We start from the raw sequence: 19,633 nt of genomic DNA on the forward strand, positions 1-19,633 counted from the left end.
CAGTGCAAACCACACCTTCTGTTAAAACAGGTACCACAACATCACAAGCAACCTCTGGAGTATCAAAAAGCACTCCATCAACAGGACCCACTCCTTCAACAGTCACTGCATCAACAACCGTTCCAACTGGACCTACAGCTAGTACTGAAACACAAAAAACTGTATCTACAACAAAGGTATCTGTTTCAACTAGCGTACCAACAGGATCTTCGACAGGAACCCCACCATCATCAACATTACCAGTGGAAAAAACAACTACAACCACAAGTTCTACGACACTGCCTCCAGGAGTAACAACTACAGTGCAAACCACACCTTCTGTTAAAACAGGTACCACAACATCACAAGCAACCTCTGGAGTATCAAAAAGCACTCCATCAACAGGACCCACTCCTTCAACAGTCACTGCATCAACAACCGTTCCAACTGGACCTACAGCTAGTACTGAAACACAAAAAACTGTATCTACAACAAAGGTATCTGTTTCAACTAGCGTACCAACAGGATCTTCGACAGGAACCCCACCATCATCAACATTACCAGTGAAAAAAGCAACTACAACCACAATTTCTACAACACTGCCTCCAGGAGTAACAACTACAGTGCAAACCACACCTTCTGTTAAAACAGGTACCACAACATCACAAGCAACTTCTGGAGTATCAAAAAGCACTCCATCAACAGGACCCACTCCTTCAACAGTCACTGCATCAACAACCGTTCCAACTGGACCTACAGCTAGTACTGAAACACAAAAAACTGTATCTACAACAAAGGTATCTGTTTCAACTAGCGTACCAACAGGATCTTCGACAGGAACCCCACCATCATCAACATTACCAGTGGAAAAAACTACAACCACAAGTTCTACAACACTGCCTCCAGGAGTAACAACTACAGTGCAAACCACACCTTCTGTTAAAACAGGTACCACAACATCACAAGCAACCTCTGGAGTATCAAAAAGCACTCCATCAACAGGACCCACTCCTTCAACAGTCACTGCATCAACAACCGTTCCAACTGGACCTACAGCTAGTACTGAAACACAAAAAACTGTATCTACAACAAAGGTATCTGTTTCAACTAGCGTAGCAACACGATCTTCGACAGGAACCCCACCATCATCAACATTACCAGTGAAAAAAGCAACTACAACCACAATTTCTACGACACTGCCTCCAGGAGTAACAACTACAGTGCAAACCACACCTTCTGTTAAAACAGGTACCACAACATCACAAGCAACCTCTGGAGTATCAAAAAGCACTCCATCAACAGGACCCACTCCTTCAACAGTCACTGCATCAACAACCGTTCCAACTGGACCTACAGCTAGTACTGAAACACAAAAAACTGTATCTACAACAAAGGTATCTGTTTCAACTAGCGTACCAACAGGATCTTCGACAGGAACCCCACCATCATCAACATTACCAGTGAAAAAAGCAACTACAACCACAATTTCTACAACACTGCCTCCAGGAGTAACAACTACAGTGCAAACCACACCTTCTGTTAAAACAGGTACCACAACATCACAAGCAACCTCTGGAGTATCAAAAAGCACTCCATCAACAGGACCCACTCCTTCAACAGTCACTGCATCAACAACCGTTCCAACTGGACCTACAGCTAGTACTGAAACACAAAAAACTGTATCTACAACAAAGGTATCTGTTTCAACTAGCGTACCAACAGGATCTTCGACAGGAACCCCACCATCATCAACATTACCAGTGAAAAAAGCAACTACAACCACAATTTCTACAACACTGCCTCCAGGAGTAACAACTACAGTGCAAACCACACCTTCTGTTAAAACAGGTACCACAACATCACAAGCAACCTCTGGAGTATCAAAAAGCACTCCATCAACAGGACCCACTCCTTCAACAGTCACTGCATCAACAACCGTTCCAACTGGACCTACAGCTAGTACTGAAACACAAAAAACTGTATCTACAACAAAGGTATCTGTTTCAACTAGCGTACCAACAGGATCTTCGACAGGAACCCCACCATCATCAACATTACCAGTGAAAAAAGCAACTACAACCACAATTTCTACAACACTGCCTCCAGGAGTAACAACTACAGTGCAAACCACACCTTCTGTTAAAACAGGTACCACAACATCACAAGCAACCTCTGGAGTATCAAAAAGCACTCCATCAACAGGACCCACTCCTTCAACAGTCACTGCATCAACAACCGTTCCAACTGGACCTACAGCTAGTACTGAAACACAAAAAACTGTATCTACAACAAAGGTATCTGTTTCAACTAGCGTACCAACAGGATCTTCGACAGGAACCCCACCATCATCAACATTACCAGTGAAAAAAGCAACTACAACCACAATTTCTACAACACTGCCTCCAGGAGTAACAACTACAGTGCAAACCACACCTTCTGTTAAAACAGGTACCACAACATCACAAGCAACCTCTGGAGTATCAAAAAGCACTCCATCAACAGGACCCACTCCTTCAACAGTCACTGCATCAACAACCGTTCCAACTGGACCTACAGCTAGTACTGAAACACAAAAAACTGTATCTACAACAAAGGTATCTGTTTCAACTAGCGTACCAACAGGATCTTCGACAGGAACCCCACCATCATCAACATTACCAGTGAAAAAAGCAACTACAACCACAATTTCTACAACACTGCCTCCAGGAGTAACAACTACAGTGCAAACCACACCTTCTGTTAAAACAGGTACCACAACATCACAAGCAACCTCTGGAGTATCAAAAAGCACTCCATCAACAGGACCCACTCCTTCAACAGTCACTGCATCAACAACCGTTCCAACTGGACCTACAGCTAGTACTGAAACACAAAAAACTGTATCTACAACAAAGGTATCTGTTTCAACTAGCGTACCAACAGGATCTTCGACAGGAACCCCACCATCATCAACATTACCAGTGAAAAAAGCAACTACAACCACAATTTCTACAACACTGCCTCCAGGAGTAACACCTACAGTGCAAACCACACCTTCTGTTAAAACAGGTACCACAACATCACAAGCAACCTCTGGAGTATCAAAAAGCACTCCATCAACAGGACCCACTCCTTCAACAGTCACTGCATCAACAACCGTTCCAACTGGACCTACAGCTAGTACTGAAACACAAAAAACTGTATCTACAACAAAGGTATCTGTTTCAACTAGCGTACCAACAGGATCTTCGACAGGAACCCCACCATCATCAACATTACCAGTGAAAAAAGCAACTACAACCACAATTTCTACGACACTGCCTCCAGGAGTAACAACTACAGTGCAAACCACACCTTCTGTTAAAACAGGTACCACAACATCACAAGCAACCTCTGGAGTATCAAAAAGCACTCCATCAACAGGACCCACTCCTTCAACAGTCACTGCATCAACAACCGTTCCAACTGGACCTACAGCTAGTACTGAAACACAAAAAACTGTATCTACAACAAAGGTATCTGTTTCAACTAGCGTACCAACAGGATCTTCGACAGGAACCCCACCATCATCAACATTACCAGTGAAAAAAGCAACTACAACCACAATTTCTACAACACTGCCTCCAGGAGTAACAACTACAGTGCAAACCACACCTTCTGTTAAAACAGGTACCACAACATCACAAGCAACCTCTGGAGTATCAAAAAGCACTCCATCAACAGGACCCACTCCTTCAACAGTCACTGCATCAACAACCGTTCCAACTGGACCTACAGCTAGTACTGAAACACAAAAAACTGTATCTACAACAAAGGTATCTGTTTCAACTAGCGTACCAACAGGATCTTCGACAGGAACCCCACCATCATCAACATTACCAGTGGAAAAAAGCAACTACAACCACAAGTTCTACGACACTGCCTCCAGGAGTAACAACTACAGTGCAAACCACACCTTCTGTTAAAACAGGTACCACAACATCACAAGCAACCTCTGGAGTATCAAAAAGCACTCCATCAACAGGACCCACTCCTTCAACAGTCACTGCATCAACAACCGTTCCAACTGGACCTACAGCTAGTACTGAAACACAAAAAACTGTATCTACAACAAAGGTATCTGTTTCAACTAGCGTACCAACAGGATCTTCGACAGGAACCCCACCATCATCAACATTACCAGTGAAAAAAGCAACTACAACCACAATTTCTACAACACTGCCTCCAGGAGTAACACCTACAGTGCAAACCACACCTTCTGTTAAAACAGGTACCACAACATCACAAGCAACCTCTGGAGTATCAAAAAGCACTCCATCAACAGGACCCACTCCTTCAACAGTCACTGCATCAACAACCGTTCCAACTGGACCTACAGCTAGTACTGAAACACAAAAAACTGTATCTACAACAAAGGTATCTGTTTCAACTAGCGTACCAACAGGATCTTCTACAGGAACCCCACCATCATCAACATTACCAGTGGAAAAAACAACTACAACCACAAGTTCTACGACACTGCCTCCAGGAGTAACAACTACAGTGCAAACCACACCTTCTGTTAAAACAGGTACCACAACATCACAAGCAACCTCTGGAGTATCAAAAAGCACTCCATCAACAGGACCCACTCCTTCAACAGTCACTGCATCAACAACCGTTCCAACTGGACCTACAGCTAGTACTGAAACACAAAAAACTGTATCTACAACAAAGGTATCTGTTTCAACTAGCGTACCAACAGGATCTTCTACAGGAACCCCACCATCATCAACATTACCAGTGAAAAAAGCAACTACAACCACAATTTCTACAACACTGCCTCCAGGAGTAACAACTACAGTGCAAACCACACCTTCTGTTAAAACAGGTACCACAACATCACAAGCAACCTCTGGAGTATCAAAAAGCACTCCATCAACAGGACCCACTCCTTCAACAGTCACTGCATCAACAACCGTTCCAACTGGACCTACAGCTAGTACTGAAACACAAAAAACTGTATCTACAACAAAGGTATCTGTTTCAACTAGCGTACCAACAGGATCTTCGACAGGAACCCCACCATCATCAACATTACCAGTGAAAAAAGCAACTACAACCACAATTTCTACAACACTGCCTCCAGGAGTAACAACTACAGTGCAAACCACACCTTCTGTTAAAACAGGTACCACAACATCACAAGCAACCTCTGGAGTATCAAAAAGCACTCCATCAACAGGACCCACTCCTTCAACAGTCACTGCATCAACAACCGTTCCAACTGGACCTACAGCTAGTACTGAAACACAAAAAACTGTATCTACAACAAAGGTATCTGTTTCAACTAGCGTACCAACAGGATCTTCGACAGGAACCCCACCATCATCAACATTACCAGTGAAAAAAGCAACTACAACCACAATTTCTACAACACTGCCTCCAGGAGTAACAACTACAGTGCAAACCACACCTTCTGTTAAAACAGGTACCACAACATCACAAGCAACTTCTGGAGTATCAAAAAGCACTCCATCAACAGGACCCACTCCTTCAACAGTCACTGCATCAACAACCGTTCCAACTGGACCTACAGCTAGTACTGAAACACAAAAAACTGTATCTACAACAAAGGTATCTGTTTCAACTAGCGTACCAACAGGATCTTCGACAGGAACCCCACCATCATCAACATTACCAGTGAAAAAAGCAACTACAACCACAATTTCTACAACACTGCCTCCAGGAGTAACACCTACAGTGCAAACCACACCTTCTGTTAAAACAGGTACCACAACATCACAAGCAACCTCTGGAGTATCAAAAAGCACTCCATCAACAGGACCCACTCCTTCAACAGTCACTGCATCAACAACCGTTCCAACTGGACCTACAGCTAGTACTGAAACACAAAAAACTGTATCTACAACAAAGGTATCTGTTTCAACTAGCGTACCAACAGGATCTTCGACAGGAACCCCACCATCATCAACATTACCAGTGAAAAAAGCAACTACAACCACAAGTTCTACGACACTGCCTCCAGGAGTAACAACTACAGTGCAAACCACACCTTCTGTTAAAACAGGTACCACAACATCACAAGCAACCTCTGGAGTATCAAAAAGCACTCCATCAACAGGACCCACTCCTTCAACAGTCACTGCATCAACAACCGTTCCAACTGGACCTACAGCTAGTACTGAAACACAAAAAACTGTATCTACAACAAAGGTATCTGTTTCAACTAGCGTACCAACAGGATCTTCTACAGGAACCCCACCATCATCAACATTACCAGTGAAAAAAGCAACTACAACCACAATTTCTACAACACTGCCTCCAGGAGTAACAACTACAGTGCAAACCACACCTTCTGTTAAAACAGGTACCACAACATCACAAGCAACCTCTGGAGTATCAAAAAGCACTCCATCAACAGGACCCACTCCTTCAACAGTCACTGCATCAACAACCGTTCCAACTGGACCTACAGCTAGTACTGAAACACAAAAAACTGTATCTACAACAAAGGTATCTGTTTCAACTAGCGTACCAACAGGATCTTCGACAGGAACCCCACCATCATCAACATTACCAGTGAAAAAAGCAACTACAACCACAATTTCTACAACACTGCCTCCAGGAGTAACAACTACAGTGCAAACCACACCTTCTGTTAAAACAGGTACCACAACATCACAAGCAACCTCTGGAGTATCAAAAAGCACTCCATCAACAGGACCCACTCCTTCAACAGTCACTGCATCAACAACCGTTCCAACTGGACCTACAGCTAGTACTGAAACACAAAAAACTGTATCTACAACAAAGGTATCTGTTTCAACTAGCGTACCAACAGGATCTTCGACAGGAACCCCACCATCATCAACATTACCAGTGAAAAAAGCAACTACAACCACAATTTCTACAACACTGCCTCCAGGAGTAACAACTACAGTGCAAACCACACCTTCTGTTAAAACAGGTACCACAACATCACAAGCAACTTCTGGAGTATCAAAAAGCACTCCATCAACAGGACCCACTCCTTCAACAGTCACTGCATCAACAACCGTTCCAACTGGACCTACAGCTAGTACTGAAACACAAAAAACTGTATCTACAACAAAGGTATCTGTTTCAACTAGCGTACCAACAGGATCTTCGACAGGAACCCCACCATCATCAACATTACCAGTGAAAAAAGCAACTACAACCACAATTTCTACAACACTGCCTCCAGGAGTAACACCTACAGTGCAAACCACACCTTCTGTTAAAACAGGTACCACAACATCACAAGCAACTTCTGGAGTATCAAAAAGCACTCCATCAACAGGACCCACTCCTTCAACAGTCACTGCATCAACAACCGTTCCAACTGGACCTACAGCTAGTACTGAAACACAAAAAACTGTATCTACAACAAAGGTATCTGTTTCAACTAGCGTACCAACAGGATCTTCGACAGGAACCCCACCATCATCAACATTACCAGTGAAAAAAGCAACTACAACCACAATTTCTACAACACTGCCTCCAGGAGTAACAACTACAGTGCAAACCACACCTTCTGTTAAAACAGGTACCACAACATCACAAGCAACCTCTGGAGTATCAAAAAGCACTCCATCAACAGGACCCACTCCTTCAACAGTCACTGCATCAACAACCGTTCCAACTGGACCTACAGCTAGTACTGAAACACAAAAAACTGTATCTACAACAAAGGTATCTGTTTCAACTAGCGTACCAACAGGATCTTCGACAGGAACCCCACCATCATCAACATTACCAGTGAAAAAAGCAACTACAACCACAATTTCTACAACACTGCCTCCAGGAGTAACAACTACAGTGCAAACCACACCTTCTGTTAAAACAGGTACCACAACATCACAAGCAACTTCTGGAGTATCAAAAAGCACTCCATCAACAGGACCCACTCCTTCAACAGTCACTGCATCAACAACCGTTCCAACTGGACCTACAGCTAGTACTGAAACACAAAAAACTGTATCTACAACAAAGGTATCTGTTTCAACTAGCGTACCAACAGGATCTTCGACAGGAACCCCACCATCATCAACATTACCAGTGAAAAAAGCAACTACAACCACAATTTCTACAACACTGCCTCCAGGAGTAACAACTACAGTGCAAACCACACCTTCTGTTAAAACAGGTACCACAACATAACAAGCAACCTCTGGAGTATCAAAAAGCACTCCATCAACAGGACCCACTCCTTCAACAGTCACTGCATCAACAACCGTTCCAACTGGACCTACAGCTAGTACTGAAACACAAAAAACTGTATCTACAACAAAGGTATCTGTTTCAACTAGCGTACCAACAGGATCTTCGACAGGAACCCCACCATCATCAACATTACCAGTGAAAAAAGCAACTACAACCACAATTTCTACAACACTGCCTCCAGGAGTAACAACTACAGTGCAAACCACACCTTCTGTTAAAACAGGTACCACAACATCACAAGCAACCTCTGGAGTATCAAAAAGCACTCCATCAACAGGACCCACTCCTTCAACAGTCACTGCATCAACAACCGTTCCAACTGGACCTACAGCTAGTACTGAAACACAAAAAACTGTATCTACAACAAAGGTATCTGTTTCAACTAGCGTACCAACAGGATCTTCTACAGGAACCCCACCATCATCAACATTACCAGTGAAAAAGCAACTACAACCACAATTTCTACAACACTGCCTCCAGGAGTAACAACTACAGTGCAAACCACACCTTCTGTTAAAACAGGTACCACAACATCACAAGCAACCTCTGGAGTATCAAAAAGCACTCCATCAACAGGACCCACTCCTTCAACAGTCACTGCATCAACAACCGTTCCAACTGGACCTACAGCTAGTACTGAAACACAAAAAACTGTATCTACAACAAAGGTATCTGTTTCAACTAGCGTACCAACAGGATCTTCGACAGGAACCCCACCATCATCAACATTACCAGTGAAAAAAAGCAACTACAACCACAATTTCTACAACACTGCCTCCAGGAGTAACAACTACAGTGCAAACCACACCTTCTGTTAAAACAGGTACCACAACATCACAAGCAACCTCTGGAGTATCAAAAAGCACTCCATCAACAGGACCCACTCCTTCAACAGTCACTGCATCAACAACCGTTCCAACTGGACCTACAGCTAGTACTGAAACACAAAAAACTGTATCTACAACAAAGGTATCTGTTTCAACTAGCGTACCAACAGGATCTTCTACAGGAACCCCACCATCATCAACAATACCAGTGGAAAAAACTACAACCACAAGTTCTACGACACTGCCTCCAGGAGTAACAACTACAGTGCAAACCACACCTTCTGTTAAAACAGGTACCACAACATCACAAGCAACCTCTGGAGTATCAAAAAGCACTCCATCAACAGGACCCACTCCTTCAACAGTCACTGCATCAACAACCGTTCCAACTGGACCTACAGCTAGTACTGAAACACAAAAAACTGTATCTACAACAAAGGTATCTGTTTCAACTAGCGTACCAACAGGATCTTCGACAGGAACCCCACCATCATCAACATTACCAGTGAAAAAAGCAACTACAACCACAATTTCTACAACACTGCCTCCAGGAGTAACAACTACAGTGCAAACCACACCTTCTGTTAAAACAGGTACCACAACATCACAAGCAACCTCTGGAGTATCAAAAAGCACTCCATCAACAGGACCCACTCCTTCAACAGTCACTGCATCAACAACCGTTCCAACTGGACCTACAGCTAGTACTGAAACACAAAAAACTGTATCTACAACAAAGGTATCTGTTTCAACTAGCGTACCAACAGGATCTTCGACAGGAACCCCACCATCATCAACATTACCAGTGAAAAAAGCAACTACAACCACAATTTCTACAACACTGCCTCCAGGAGTAACAACTACAGTGCAAACCACACCTTCTGTTAAAACAGGTACCACAACATCACAAGCAACCTCTGGAGTATCAAAAAGCACTCCATCAACAGGACCCACTCCTTCAACAGTCACTGCATCAACAACCGTTCCAACTGGACCTACAGCTAGTACTGAAACACAAAAAACTGTATCTACAACAAAGGTATCTGTTTCAACTAGCGTACCAACAGGATCTTCGACAGGAACCCCACCATCATCAACATTACCAGTGAAAAAAGCAACTACAACCACAATTTCTACAACACTGCCTCCAGGAGTAACAACTACAGTGCAAACCACACCTTCTGTTAAAACAGGTACCACAACATCACAAGCAACCTCTGGAGTATCAAAAAGCACTCCATCAACAGGACCCACTCCTTCAACAGTCACTGCATCAACAACCGTTCCAACTGGACCTACAGCTAGTACTGAAACACAAAAAACTGTATCTACAACAAAGGTATCTGTTTCAACTAGCGTACCAACAGGATCTTCGACAGGAACCCCACCATCATCAACATTACCAGTGGAAAAAACAACTACAACCACAAGTTCTACGACACTGCCTCCAGGAGTAACAACTACAGTGCAAACCACACCTTCTGTTAAAACAGGTACCACAACATCACAAGCAACCTCTGGAGTATCAAAAAGCACTCCATCAACAGGACCCACTCCTTCAACAGTCACTGCATCAACAACCATTCCAACTGGACCTACAGCTAGTACTGAAACACAAAAAACTGTATCTACAACAAAGGTATCTGTTTCAACTAGCGTACCAACAGGATCTTCGACAGGAACCCCACCATCATCAACATTACCAGTGAAAAAGCAACTACAACCACAATTTCTACAACACTGCCTCCAGGAGTAACAACTACAGTGCAAACCACACCTTCTGTTAAAACAGGTACCACAACATCACAAGCAACCTCTGGAGTATCAAAAAGCACTCCATCAACAGGACCCACTCCTTCAACAGTCACTGCATCAACAACCGTTCCAACTGGACCTACAGCTAGTACTGAAACACAAAAAACTGTATCTACAACAAAGGTATCTGTTTCAACTAGCGTACCAACAGGATCTTCGACAGGAACCCCACCATCATCAACATTACCAGTGAAAAAAGCAACTACAACCACAATTTCTACAACACTGCCTCCAGGAGTAACAACTACAGTGCAAACCACACCTTCTGTTAAAACAGGTACCACAACATCACAAGCAACCTCTGGAGTATCAAAAAGCACTCCATCAACAGGACCCACTCCTTCAACAGTCACTGCATCAACAACCGTTCCAACTGGACCTACAGCTAGTACTGAAACACAAAAAACTGTATCTACAACAAAGGTATCTGTTTCAACTAGCGTACCAACAGGATCTTCTACAGGAACCCCACCATCATCAACATTACCAGTGGAAAAAGCAACTACAACCACAAGTTCTACGACACTGCCTCCAGGAGTAACACCTACAGTGCAAACCACACCTTCTGTTAAAACAGGTACCACAACATCACAAGCAACCTCTGGAGTATCAAAAAGCACTCCATCAACAGGACCCACTCCTTCAACAGTCACTGCATCAACAACCGTTCCAACTGGACCTACAGCTAGTACTGAAACACAAAAAACTGTATCTACAACAAAGGTATCTGTTTCAACTAGCGTACCAACAGGATCTTCGACAGGAACCCCACCATCATCAACATTACCAGTGAAAAAAGCAACTACAACCACAATTTCTACAACACTGCCTCCAGGAGTAACAACTACAGTGCAAACCACACCTTCTGTTAAAACAGGTACCACAACATCACAAGCAACCTCTGGAGTATCAAAAAGCACTCCATCAACAGGACCCACTCCTTCAACAGTCACTGCATCAACAACCGTTCCAACTGGACCTACAGCTAGTACTGAAACACAAAAAACTGTATCTACAACAAAGGTATCTGTTTCAACTAGCGTACCAACAGGACCTTCTACAGGAACCCCACCATCATCAACAATACCAGTGGAAAAAACTACAACCACAAGTTCTACGACACTGCCTCCAGGAGTAACAACTACAGTGCAAACCACACCTTCTGTTAAAACAGGTACCACAACATCACAAGCAACCTCTGGAGTATCAAAAAGCACTCCATCAACAGGACCCACTCCTTCAACAGTCACTGCATCAACAACCGTTCCAACTGGACCTACAGCTAGTACTGAAACACAAAAAACTGTATCTACAACAAAGGTATCTGTTTCAACTAGCGTACCAACAGGATCTTCGACAGGAACCCCACCATCATCAACATTACCAGTGAAAAAAGCAACTACAACCACAATTTCTACAACACTGCCTCCAGGAGTAACAACTACAGTGCAAACCACACCTTCTGTTAAAACAGGTACCACAACATCACAAGCAACCTCTGGAGTATCAAAAAGCACTCCATCAACAGGACCCACTCCTTCAACAGTCACTGCATCAACAACCGTTCCAACTGGACCTACAGCTAGTACTGAAACACAAAAAACTGTATCTACAACAAAGGTATCTGTTTCAACTAGCGTACCAACAGGATCTTCGACAGGAACCCCACCATCATCAACATTACCAGTGGAAAAAACAACTACAACCACAAGTTCTACAACACTGCCTCCAGGAGTAACAACTACAGTGCAAACCACACCTTCTGTTAAAACAGGTACCACAACATCACAAGCAACTTCTGGAGTATCAAAAAGCACTCCATCAACAGGACCCACTCCTTCAACAGTCACTGCATCAACAACCGTTCCAACTGGACCTACAGCTAGTACTGAAACACAAAAAACTGTATCTACAACAAAGGTATCTGTTTCAACTAGCGTACCAACAGGATCTTCTACAGGAACCCCACCATCATCAACATTACCAGTGGAAAAAGCAACTACAACCACAATTTCTACAACACTGCCTCCAGGAGTAACACCTACAGTGCAAACCACACCTTCTATTAAAACAAGTAGTGGTGTCACAACTACAAACCAAACTGTTTCGGGTCAGTCTACTTCACCATCCATCCTATCTACAACAACTGAACAACCTAGAAATGTTACTACACCACAAACTGGAACATCTGCTCTCACAACTACAATCCCTTCAAATGACTGTCCAACCTTTGGTGCTGTGGTATGTTGCTGAACCTTTTTTATGCAGTAGAATTAATCTTATTATTATTCAGTTTTTTACCTTGTAAAATTGTCTTGTTTTGACAGCTCAATGAAACCTTTCACTTTTGCAACTGCACAATGGCCAGATGCACTGGTAATGACACATTACAAATAATCCCGTATGAATGTCCACCTATTACCAAAACAGCTTGTACAAATGGAAAAAAGCAAATTCTTGAGTGGGATGAGTTCCATTGCTGTCAACATCCTGTTTGTGAATGTAAGTGCCACATTCCTAATGGACTTTTATATTTATATGTATGTATATATATCATATACATATATAAATTTCTGATATTATTTTAATTCTTTTTAGGTGTCTGTGAAGGCTGGGGAAGTTCTCATTACAACACCTTTGATGGTTCTTACTACAGTTATAAAGGGAACTGTACCTATGTTTTGATGGAAGAGATCACACCTAAATTCAATCTTAAAATATACATTGATGGAGCTTCTTGTGATCCAAAAGAAGACAGTTCCTGTTCTCGATCAATTAGTGTATTTTATGGATCTCTTGTCGTGCGACTCCAAAATACAAACCTCAACGGAGCATCTAAACTGGAGGTACTTAGCAAAGACGAGATGGTAGTCATCATATTTAATCTTGTGGTTAAGCCATGGATTACCAAACTGAAGTATTTTGTTGTTGCTTTTTATCTTACAGGCACTAACAAATAACAGTGTTGTGAGACTTCCTTTCTCCCAGCAAGGAGTTAAAGTAATTAATTCTGGTATAAATTTGATATTAGAGATTCCTCGCATTGAAGTGGTCATTAAATTTGGTAAAAATGGCTTTAGTGTTTTTGTGCCAGTCAAAACCTTTGGCAGAAACACACAGGGTCATTGTGGTAAGTACTGAATGTTCAGTCAAATACTGTATATATGAAACATATAAAACATTTTTTAATGGATGTTTTCTTTCATTATCAGGAACATGCAACAACATCCAGTCGGATGACTGCAGGCTGCCAGGAGGTCAGCTGGTAAAAAGCTGTGCTGTAATGGCTGATTATTGGCTTGTAAAAGACAGTACGAAACCAAATTGCAAGAAACCCCTTGCACCACCTACCAACATACTTGAAACTACTACTAAACCAGTAAGTAAAGGATATACAAGACTACAAACGTCTCCCCAAGTATCACAAAGTATCACTACTTCATCCACTATAACCAGAACTACTCTACAACCTCCTGGAACAAAAACTACCTTTGAAACACCAACTACAACTACTCAGTCTAAATCACCACCGACTGGAGCTAAAGGTGCGACTGAAACAACAATATCCTCTGCTAAAACGACTGGACTTCCTGGAATAACTCAAACACAAAAGACAGAATCTAAAACCACTTTCCCTAAATCAACTGGTGCAGTTAAAAAAACAACCACACTCCAACCTGGGGAAAGATTTCCTACCAAATCCACATCACCAGGTGTAAGTTTAAGTCCAGAGTCAACCACACAGCTAACTTCTCCCCAAGAATCAGAAACTACTCCAATAATAGAGTCCGCTACAACAATAATCACAAGATCTACTTTACCATCATCTGGAACTGAAGCCACATATAAAGCACCTACTACATTTACAGGCTCTACATCACCACCGACTGGAACTAAAGGTGCGACTGAAACAACAATATCCTCTGCTAAAACGACTGGACTTCCTGGAATAACTGAAACACAAAAGACAGAATCTAAAACCACTTTCCCTAAATCAACTGGTGCAGTTAAAAAAACAACCACACTCCAACCTGGGGAAAGATTTCCTACCAAATCCACATCACCAGGTGTAAGTTTAAGTCCAGAGTCAACCACACAGCGAACTTCTCCCCAAGAATCAGAAACTACTCCGATAATAGAGTCCGCTACAACAATAATCACAAGATCTACTTTACCATCATCTGGAACTGAAACCACATTTAAAGCACCTACTACATTTACAGGCTCTACATCACCACCGACTGGAGCTAAAGGTGCTACTGAAACAACAATATTCTCTGCAAAAACAACTAAACTTCCTGGAATAACTGAAACACAAAAGACAGAATCTAAAACCACTTTGCCTAAATCAGTTGGCACAGTTGAAAAAACAACCACACTGCAAGCCAAGGAAACATCTGCCATAAAATCTACATCAACTAGTTCAAGCACACGTCTTGGGTCAACTACAGCTCCCCAAGTATCAGAAACAGTTCAAGGATCTACTGCAAGCTCAATAACAAGATCAACAATAGCACCACGTGGAACTGTAACAGCAATTGTAACATCTGCTACAAGGTCTACATCAGCACCAGCTGAATCTGAAGCTTCACCTGAAACACAGAGAACAATAGCAACAACACGATCAGGTGGTATTCCTGAAACAACAACAGGTTCTATAACATTACTACCAAGGGCAACATTTACAACAAAACCTATATCATCCCTTTTACCTGGTAGTACAGGGTTTACAATGCAACAAAGTACTCCTTCAGTATCAAAAACCACTCCATCAAAAGGATTCACTTCAACCAGAGTCACAGAATTGAACTACAGAACTACATTACCAATAACTGGATCAACAACCTTAACCGTAACTCCAAATACGTCAACAAAGTCATCACCTGAATCTACGATATCTACTGAAACTAAAACTACACCCACGCCATCTACAGCAAAGACCATTGAATATAGTACAACTGAACCAAAACCATGTAGAGAAGACTCTGTATGTGATCTTCTCACTAGTGAAGAAGGGTAGGTAATTCTTCAAGTCACGTAACCATCCATACTAAATACAGCTACAAAAGTCCTGATTTCATTGAATAGTCAAAACATGTTATTCTTTGTAGATTATTAAAACCAACAACAAAAACAATTTTGAATATCATCCTTACTCACTGTACACTGTATACTCCACAGTCCTTTTGCAGAGTGCCATGACTCCGTGTCACCCCGAAATTTTCATAGCAGTTGTGTGTCCGACAGCTGCACTGATTCCAACCAGGCAGTTGAATGTGAAAGTTTGGAGAGTTACGCTGCGGCCTGTGCTCAGGCTGGAGTTTGCATCGACTGGAGGAACTATACAAAATTATGTGGTAAGGAACAATCCTGGTAGCAGTATTGTAAATTGACTGCTCATCTTTTAAAACACTTATTCAAATTCTCATTAACAGCAAGTGACTGCCCCTTGAATAAAGTTTACAAGCCTTGTGGTCCTGCTGAACAGCCAACCTGTGATGACAAGTAAGTTAAAAGAAATGTTTTTGGATTTAAATTGTATTGGTGCACAAAAACATTGCCCATAGATGAGGCTTTTGTTAAGCATTGTGTTGAGTAATAGCTTTTGGTTGTTTAAAGCAGTAAAATCTCTCTCCTCATGTGAGAACATGATGTAATACTTGTGGCCTCTAAACATCCTAGTTCATACAAATTTTGTAAGAAATCAAAAAATACATTTCAGTTGTATTTGCACTTTTTGTGTTATGCAGTTTGCCAATAACTGTTTTTTTTTTTTTTTTTAGTCCTGATGAACCCCCCACGAATGTGACAACTGAGGGCTGTTTTTGTGCAGAAGGGATGAAACTGTTTAACAAATACTCTGATGTCTGTGTTAAAACATGTGGTAAGTAAGAATAACTTAAATGTATAACATTTACTATTTAAATAAAATTATTCAGTTTTCATGGTTATCAGTGAGCTTGCAAAATATCTCTGATCTTGCAGGATGTCTGGATCCAGAAAACAATCCACATGAGGTAAGTGATTTGTGTGTTTATTTTTTAATAAATCAATGAAATAAATTAAGTTATTACTTCCATTTGACAATTAACTGAATAAACATGTATTTTAGTTTAATGAGACATTTGAGTACAAATGTCAAGACTGCATCTGTGAGAAGTCCAAGACTGTGACTTGCAAGCCAAGGGTTTGTCCAGAACCAGAAAACACCACCTGTGTTGACAAAGGTTATGTTCTGGTCAACCAAACAAGCAAATTGGACCCCTGCTGTCTTGAACATGTTTGCCGTAAGTCTTCTATTATTACATATGTATGTTACGTTTAAATGTGACCATGCTGATTTCAGTTTTCTTTCCCAGAATGTCAAGTCACAACTTGCCCAGTCCCAAAAATAAGTTGTTTAGTTGGATTCAAACCAATTCTGAGTGTTGCAGAGGGAGCATGTTGTCCAAATTACACATGTGGTGAGCTCACGAAAAAAGTCATAATCTACACACATATTAGTCCTTAAATTATTATTTAAATGAATGCTTATGTTTTATTTTTTATTTTTTTTATTTTTAACTTTGTATAGTGCCCAAAAAAGTTTGTGTCCATGATGATGCTGAGTACCAGGTAAATGGGATGTGCATGTAGAACTCTTCAGATTATGGTTTTCTGACAATTGTAAGACAACACAAATGCTTCACTATTTTCATTACTTTTTTTGTCAGATCGGTGCTACAGTTCCGGGAAGTGAGGAATGTGAGGAATGCCTATGTAGCCGAGAGACTGACTCCTCCTCTGGAGGACTGTTAAAGATTAATTGCACTGTTAAACAATGTAATGAGAGCTGTGAGTTGGTAAGCTACCCACTGTAAACATTACAACACTGATATTGGTCTTTATTATTGATTATTGATATTGGACAAAGTTAACTAACCTCCCAATGTCTAATGAAGGCTTTTAGAGGCTGTTGTTACCACTGATTATGTTCCGCTTTATTATTTTACCACTTTAATGGATGCAATCTGATGGCTGCCTTGGTGTGAGTTAATCAATAGCATTTATAAGCAATACGTAGCTTTTTATAATTCTTTTTTTTTTCAAAATCTTTTATATTGAACAAAAAATCTTGCGCTGTATTTGGAAATGTTATGGAGGGTTATGTTCGAATCTCAGTTGGAAAACTTTGCTGGGACCATTCTTTTCAGAATTTTCATGTTTTCCTTGTGATAGCTTTGTTGATACTTGTTTGTCTATATGTGTAACGATGGGTACAGAAAATGGATGGATGTTTGTACAAATAGTGTGGAAGAGATTAAAAAGCCTGAGTGACTTTTCTTTTCAAAGGGAATGAAGTATGTGCAGAAAGACACTGATAAGTGCTGCGGAAAGTGCAAACCAACGCACTGTGTCATCACTGACAATGGTACAAAGCAGCTCTTGATTGTAAGTGGGGTTAGATGTAAAAAAAAAACAACAAAAACATATCTCTACTAATCTGGGATATTTTTGGATAAAATCTATATAACCCTGACTCTGACTATGTCTTTGGAATCTTGCAGGAAGGAGAAACCTGGTCACCTCCCAAAAATAAGTGTGAAGTTCTTGTTTGTGTTAAGACGGAGGATACATTAGTAATTGTAAACTCAACAGTTCCTTGCCCTCATTTTAATGAGAGCGAATGCCTCCCGGTAAGAATCTCATGAAAAAATTAGTTTTACTGTTTTTGTGTGAAGGAGGTAAAGAAAAAAAATGTTTTTCCCCTTAGAACACCACTCAGACTGCAGCCGATGGATGCTGTAAAACCTGTGAGTTTGATATTTTAACAGGAAATCAATCACTGCCTGAAACTTTTAGGACAATCAGAAAATAGGATTTTTCTATAACCTTTTTCTACTCACAGATATTAGAACTATGACACAGCCTCCTACAGAAATGTTTACTGTCCATCAAAGTGACCATTCATAGTTACCTTGAAAAATGATTCAATAACACATCAAAGTGTGCTATGATATAACATTACTATCCCTTTGTTCTCGAAGGTGTTGAGAAAGACAAAACCTGCAAAAAAGTGTCCATGAAAATCCGAATTACACACAAGGGCTGTTCATCTAATGAGGAGGTTGATATGCCATTCTGTGAAGGCTCCTGCAACACTTTTACCAAGTAAGGACATCAAACCAAACGACAACTGTATTACGGTCTCTTAGAGTATTTTGAAGAGAGATGAGGTAAATGGTTTGGATGCTAATTTGACTAATAGACACCATCGTTCTGCACCATAGATACTCACAAGCAGCTGCATCTCTGCAGCACTCTTGCTCCTGCTGTAAAGAGCTACGCTCCAGCAATCGCACTGTCAACCTACGCTGTTTGAACGGAGAGACGATCCCTCACTCATACCAGCATGTGGAGGAGTGTGCATGTAATCCGACTGAATGTACCAAAGCTGCAGTAGCACCTGCTCGCAGGAGGCGAAGCTTCTCCCTGGTTTAAAGCAGCAGTCTTTAAGCTACCTAATCAATTGGTGTTGGGTCAATTTCTGTTTCTATTAACATGTTTCTAATAAAGTAGTTTGTAGAGTACTAACAAAATGATCAAATAAAGAGAAGCAACTGAGTCCATGTCTCATGTCTTTGATTTAGTGTGAACAAGCAAAACATTCTGTTACTTGGTACATAATGTTTTCATCAGCTCGTCAGCTCCAAACAGGACAGTTAGATTTTTCTTGTGTTGTGATGTCACATCGCAGAAACTCCGCCTTCTGACAATCCTGGCTCCTACCCTATAAGAATGTGAGC

At 41.4% G+C, this 19,633-nt stretch overlaps 2 protein-coding genes across 2 annotated transcripts; both read left to right on the top strand.

Moving 5' to 3' along the window:
* Positions 1 to 3,594: 3,594 nt before the first annotated feature.
* Positions 3,595 to 8,454, top strand: LOC114464430 (mucin-2-like; the record flags this gene model as incomplete). Its single annotated transcript, XM_028448613.1, has 1 exon — positions 3,595 to 8,454. A coding segment is annotated over one exon (4,548 nt), but the record flags the coding sequence as incomplete, so codon positions are not given.
* Positions 8,455 to 10,922: 2,468 nt separating this feature from the next.
* LOC114464429 (intestinal mucin-like protein) lies at positions 10,923 to 19,403 on the top strand. The gene is made up of 18 exons (XM_028448612.1): positions 10,923 to 13,088; positions 13,175 to 13,349; positions 13,446 to 13,693; positions 13,794 to 13,977; positions 14,060 to 15,863; positions 16,029 to 16,204; positions 16,283 to 16,352; positions 16,631 to 16,731; positions 16,833 to 16,864; positions 16,960 to 17,134; positions 17,207 to 17,311; positions 17,422 to 17,462; positions 17,561 to 17,689; positions 18,180 to 18,278; positions 18,395 to 18,523; positions 18,601 to 18,640; positions 18,875 to 18,998; positions 19,118 to 19,403. Exons 2-18 carry the CDS (start codon positions 13,208 to 13,210, stop codon positions 19,326 to 19,328), a joined length of 3,810 nt encoding a protein of 1,269 aa, XP_028304413.1. The 5' UTR covers positions 10,923 to 13,088; positions 13,175 to 13,207; the 3' UTR covers positions 19,329 to 19,403.
* The last annotated feature ends 230 nt before the right edge of the window (positions 19,404 to 19,633 follow it).

The sequence above is a fragment of the Gouania willdenowi genome, chromosome 6 (assembly GCF_900634775.1).
Source record: "Gouania willdenowi chromosome 6, fGouWil2.1, whole genome shotgun sequence".
In the NCBI taxonomy this organism is placed as follows: Eukaryota; Metazoa; Chordata; class Actinopteri; order Blenniiformes; family Gobiesocidae; genus Gouania; species Gouania willdenowi.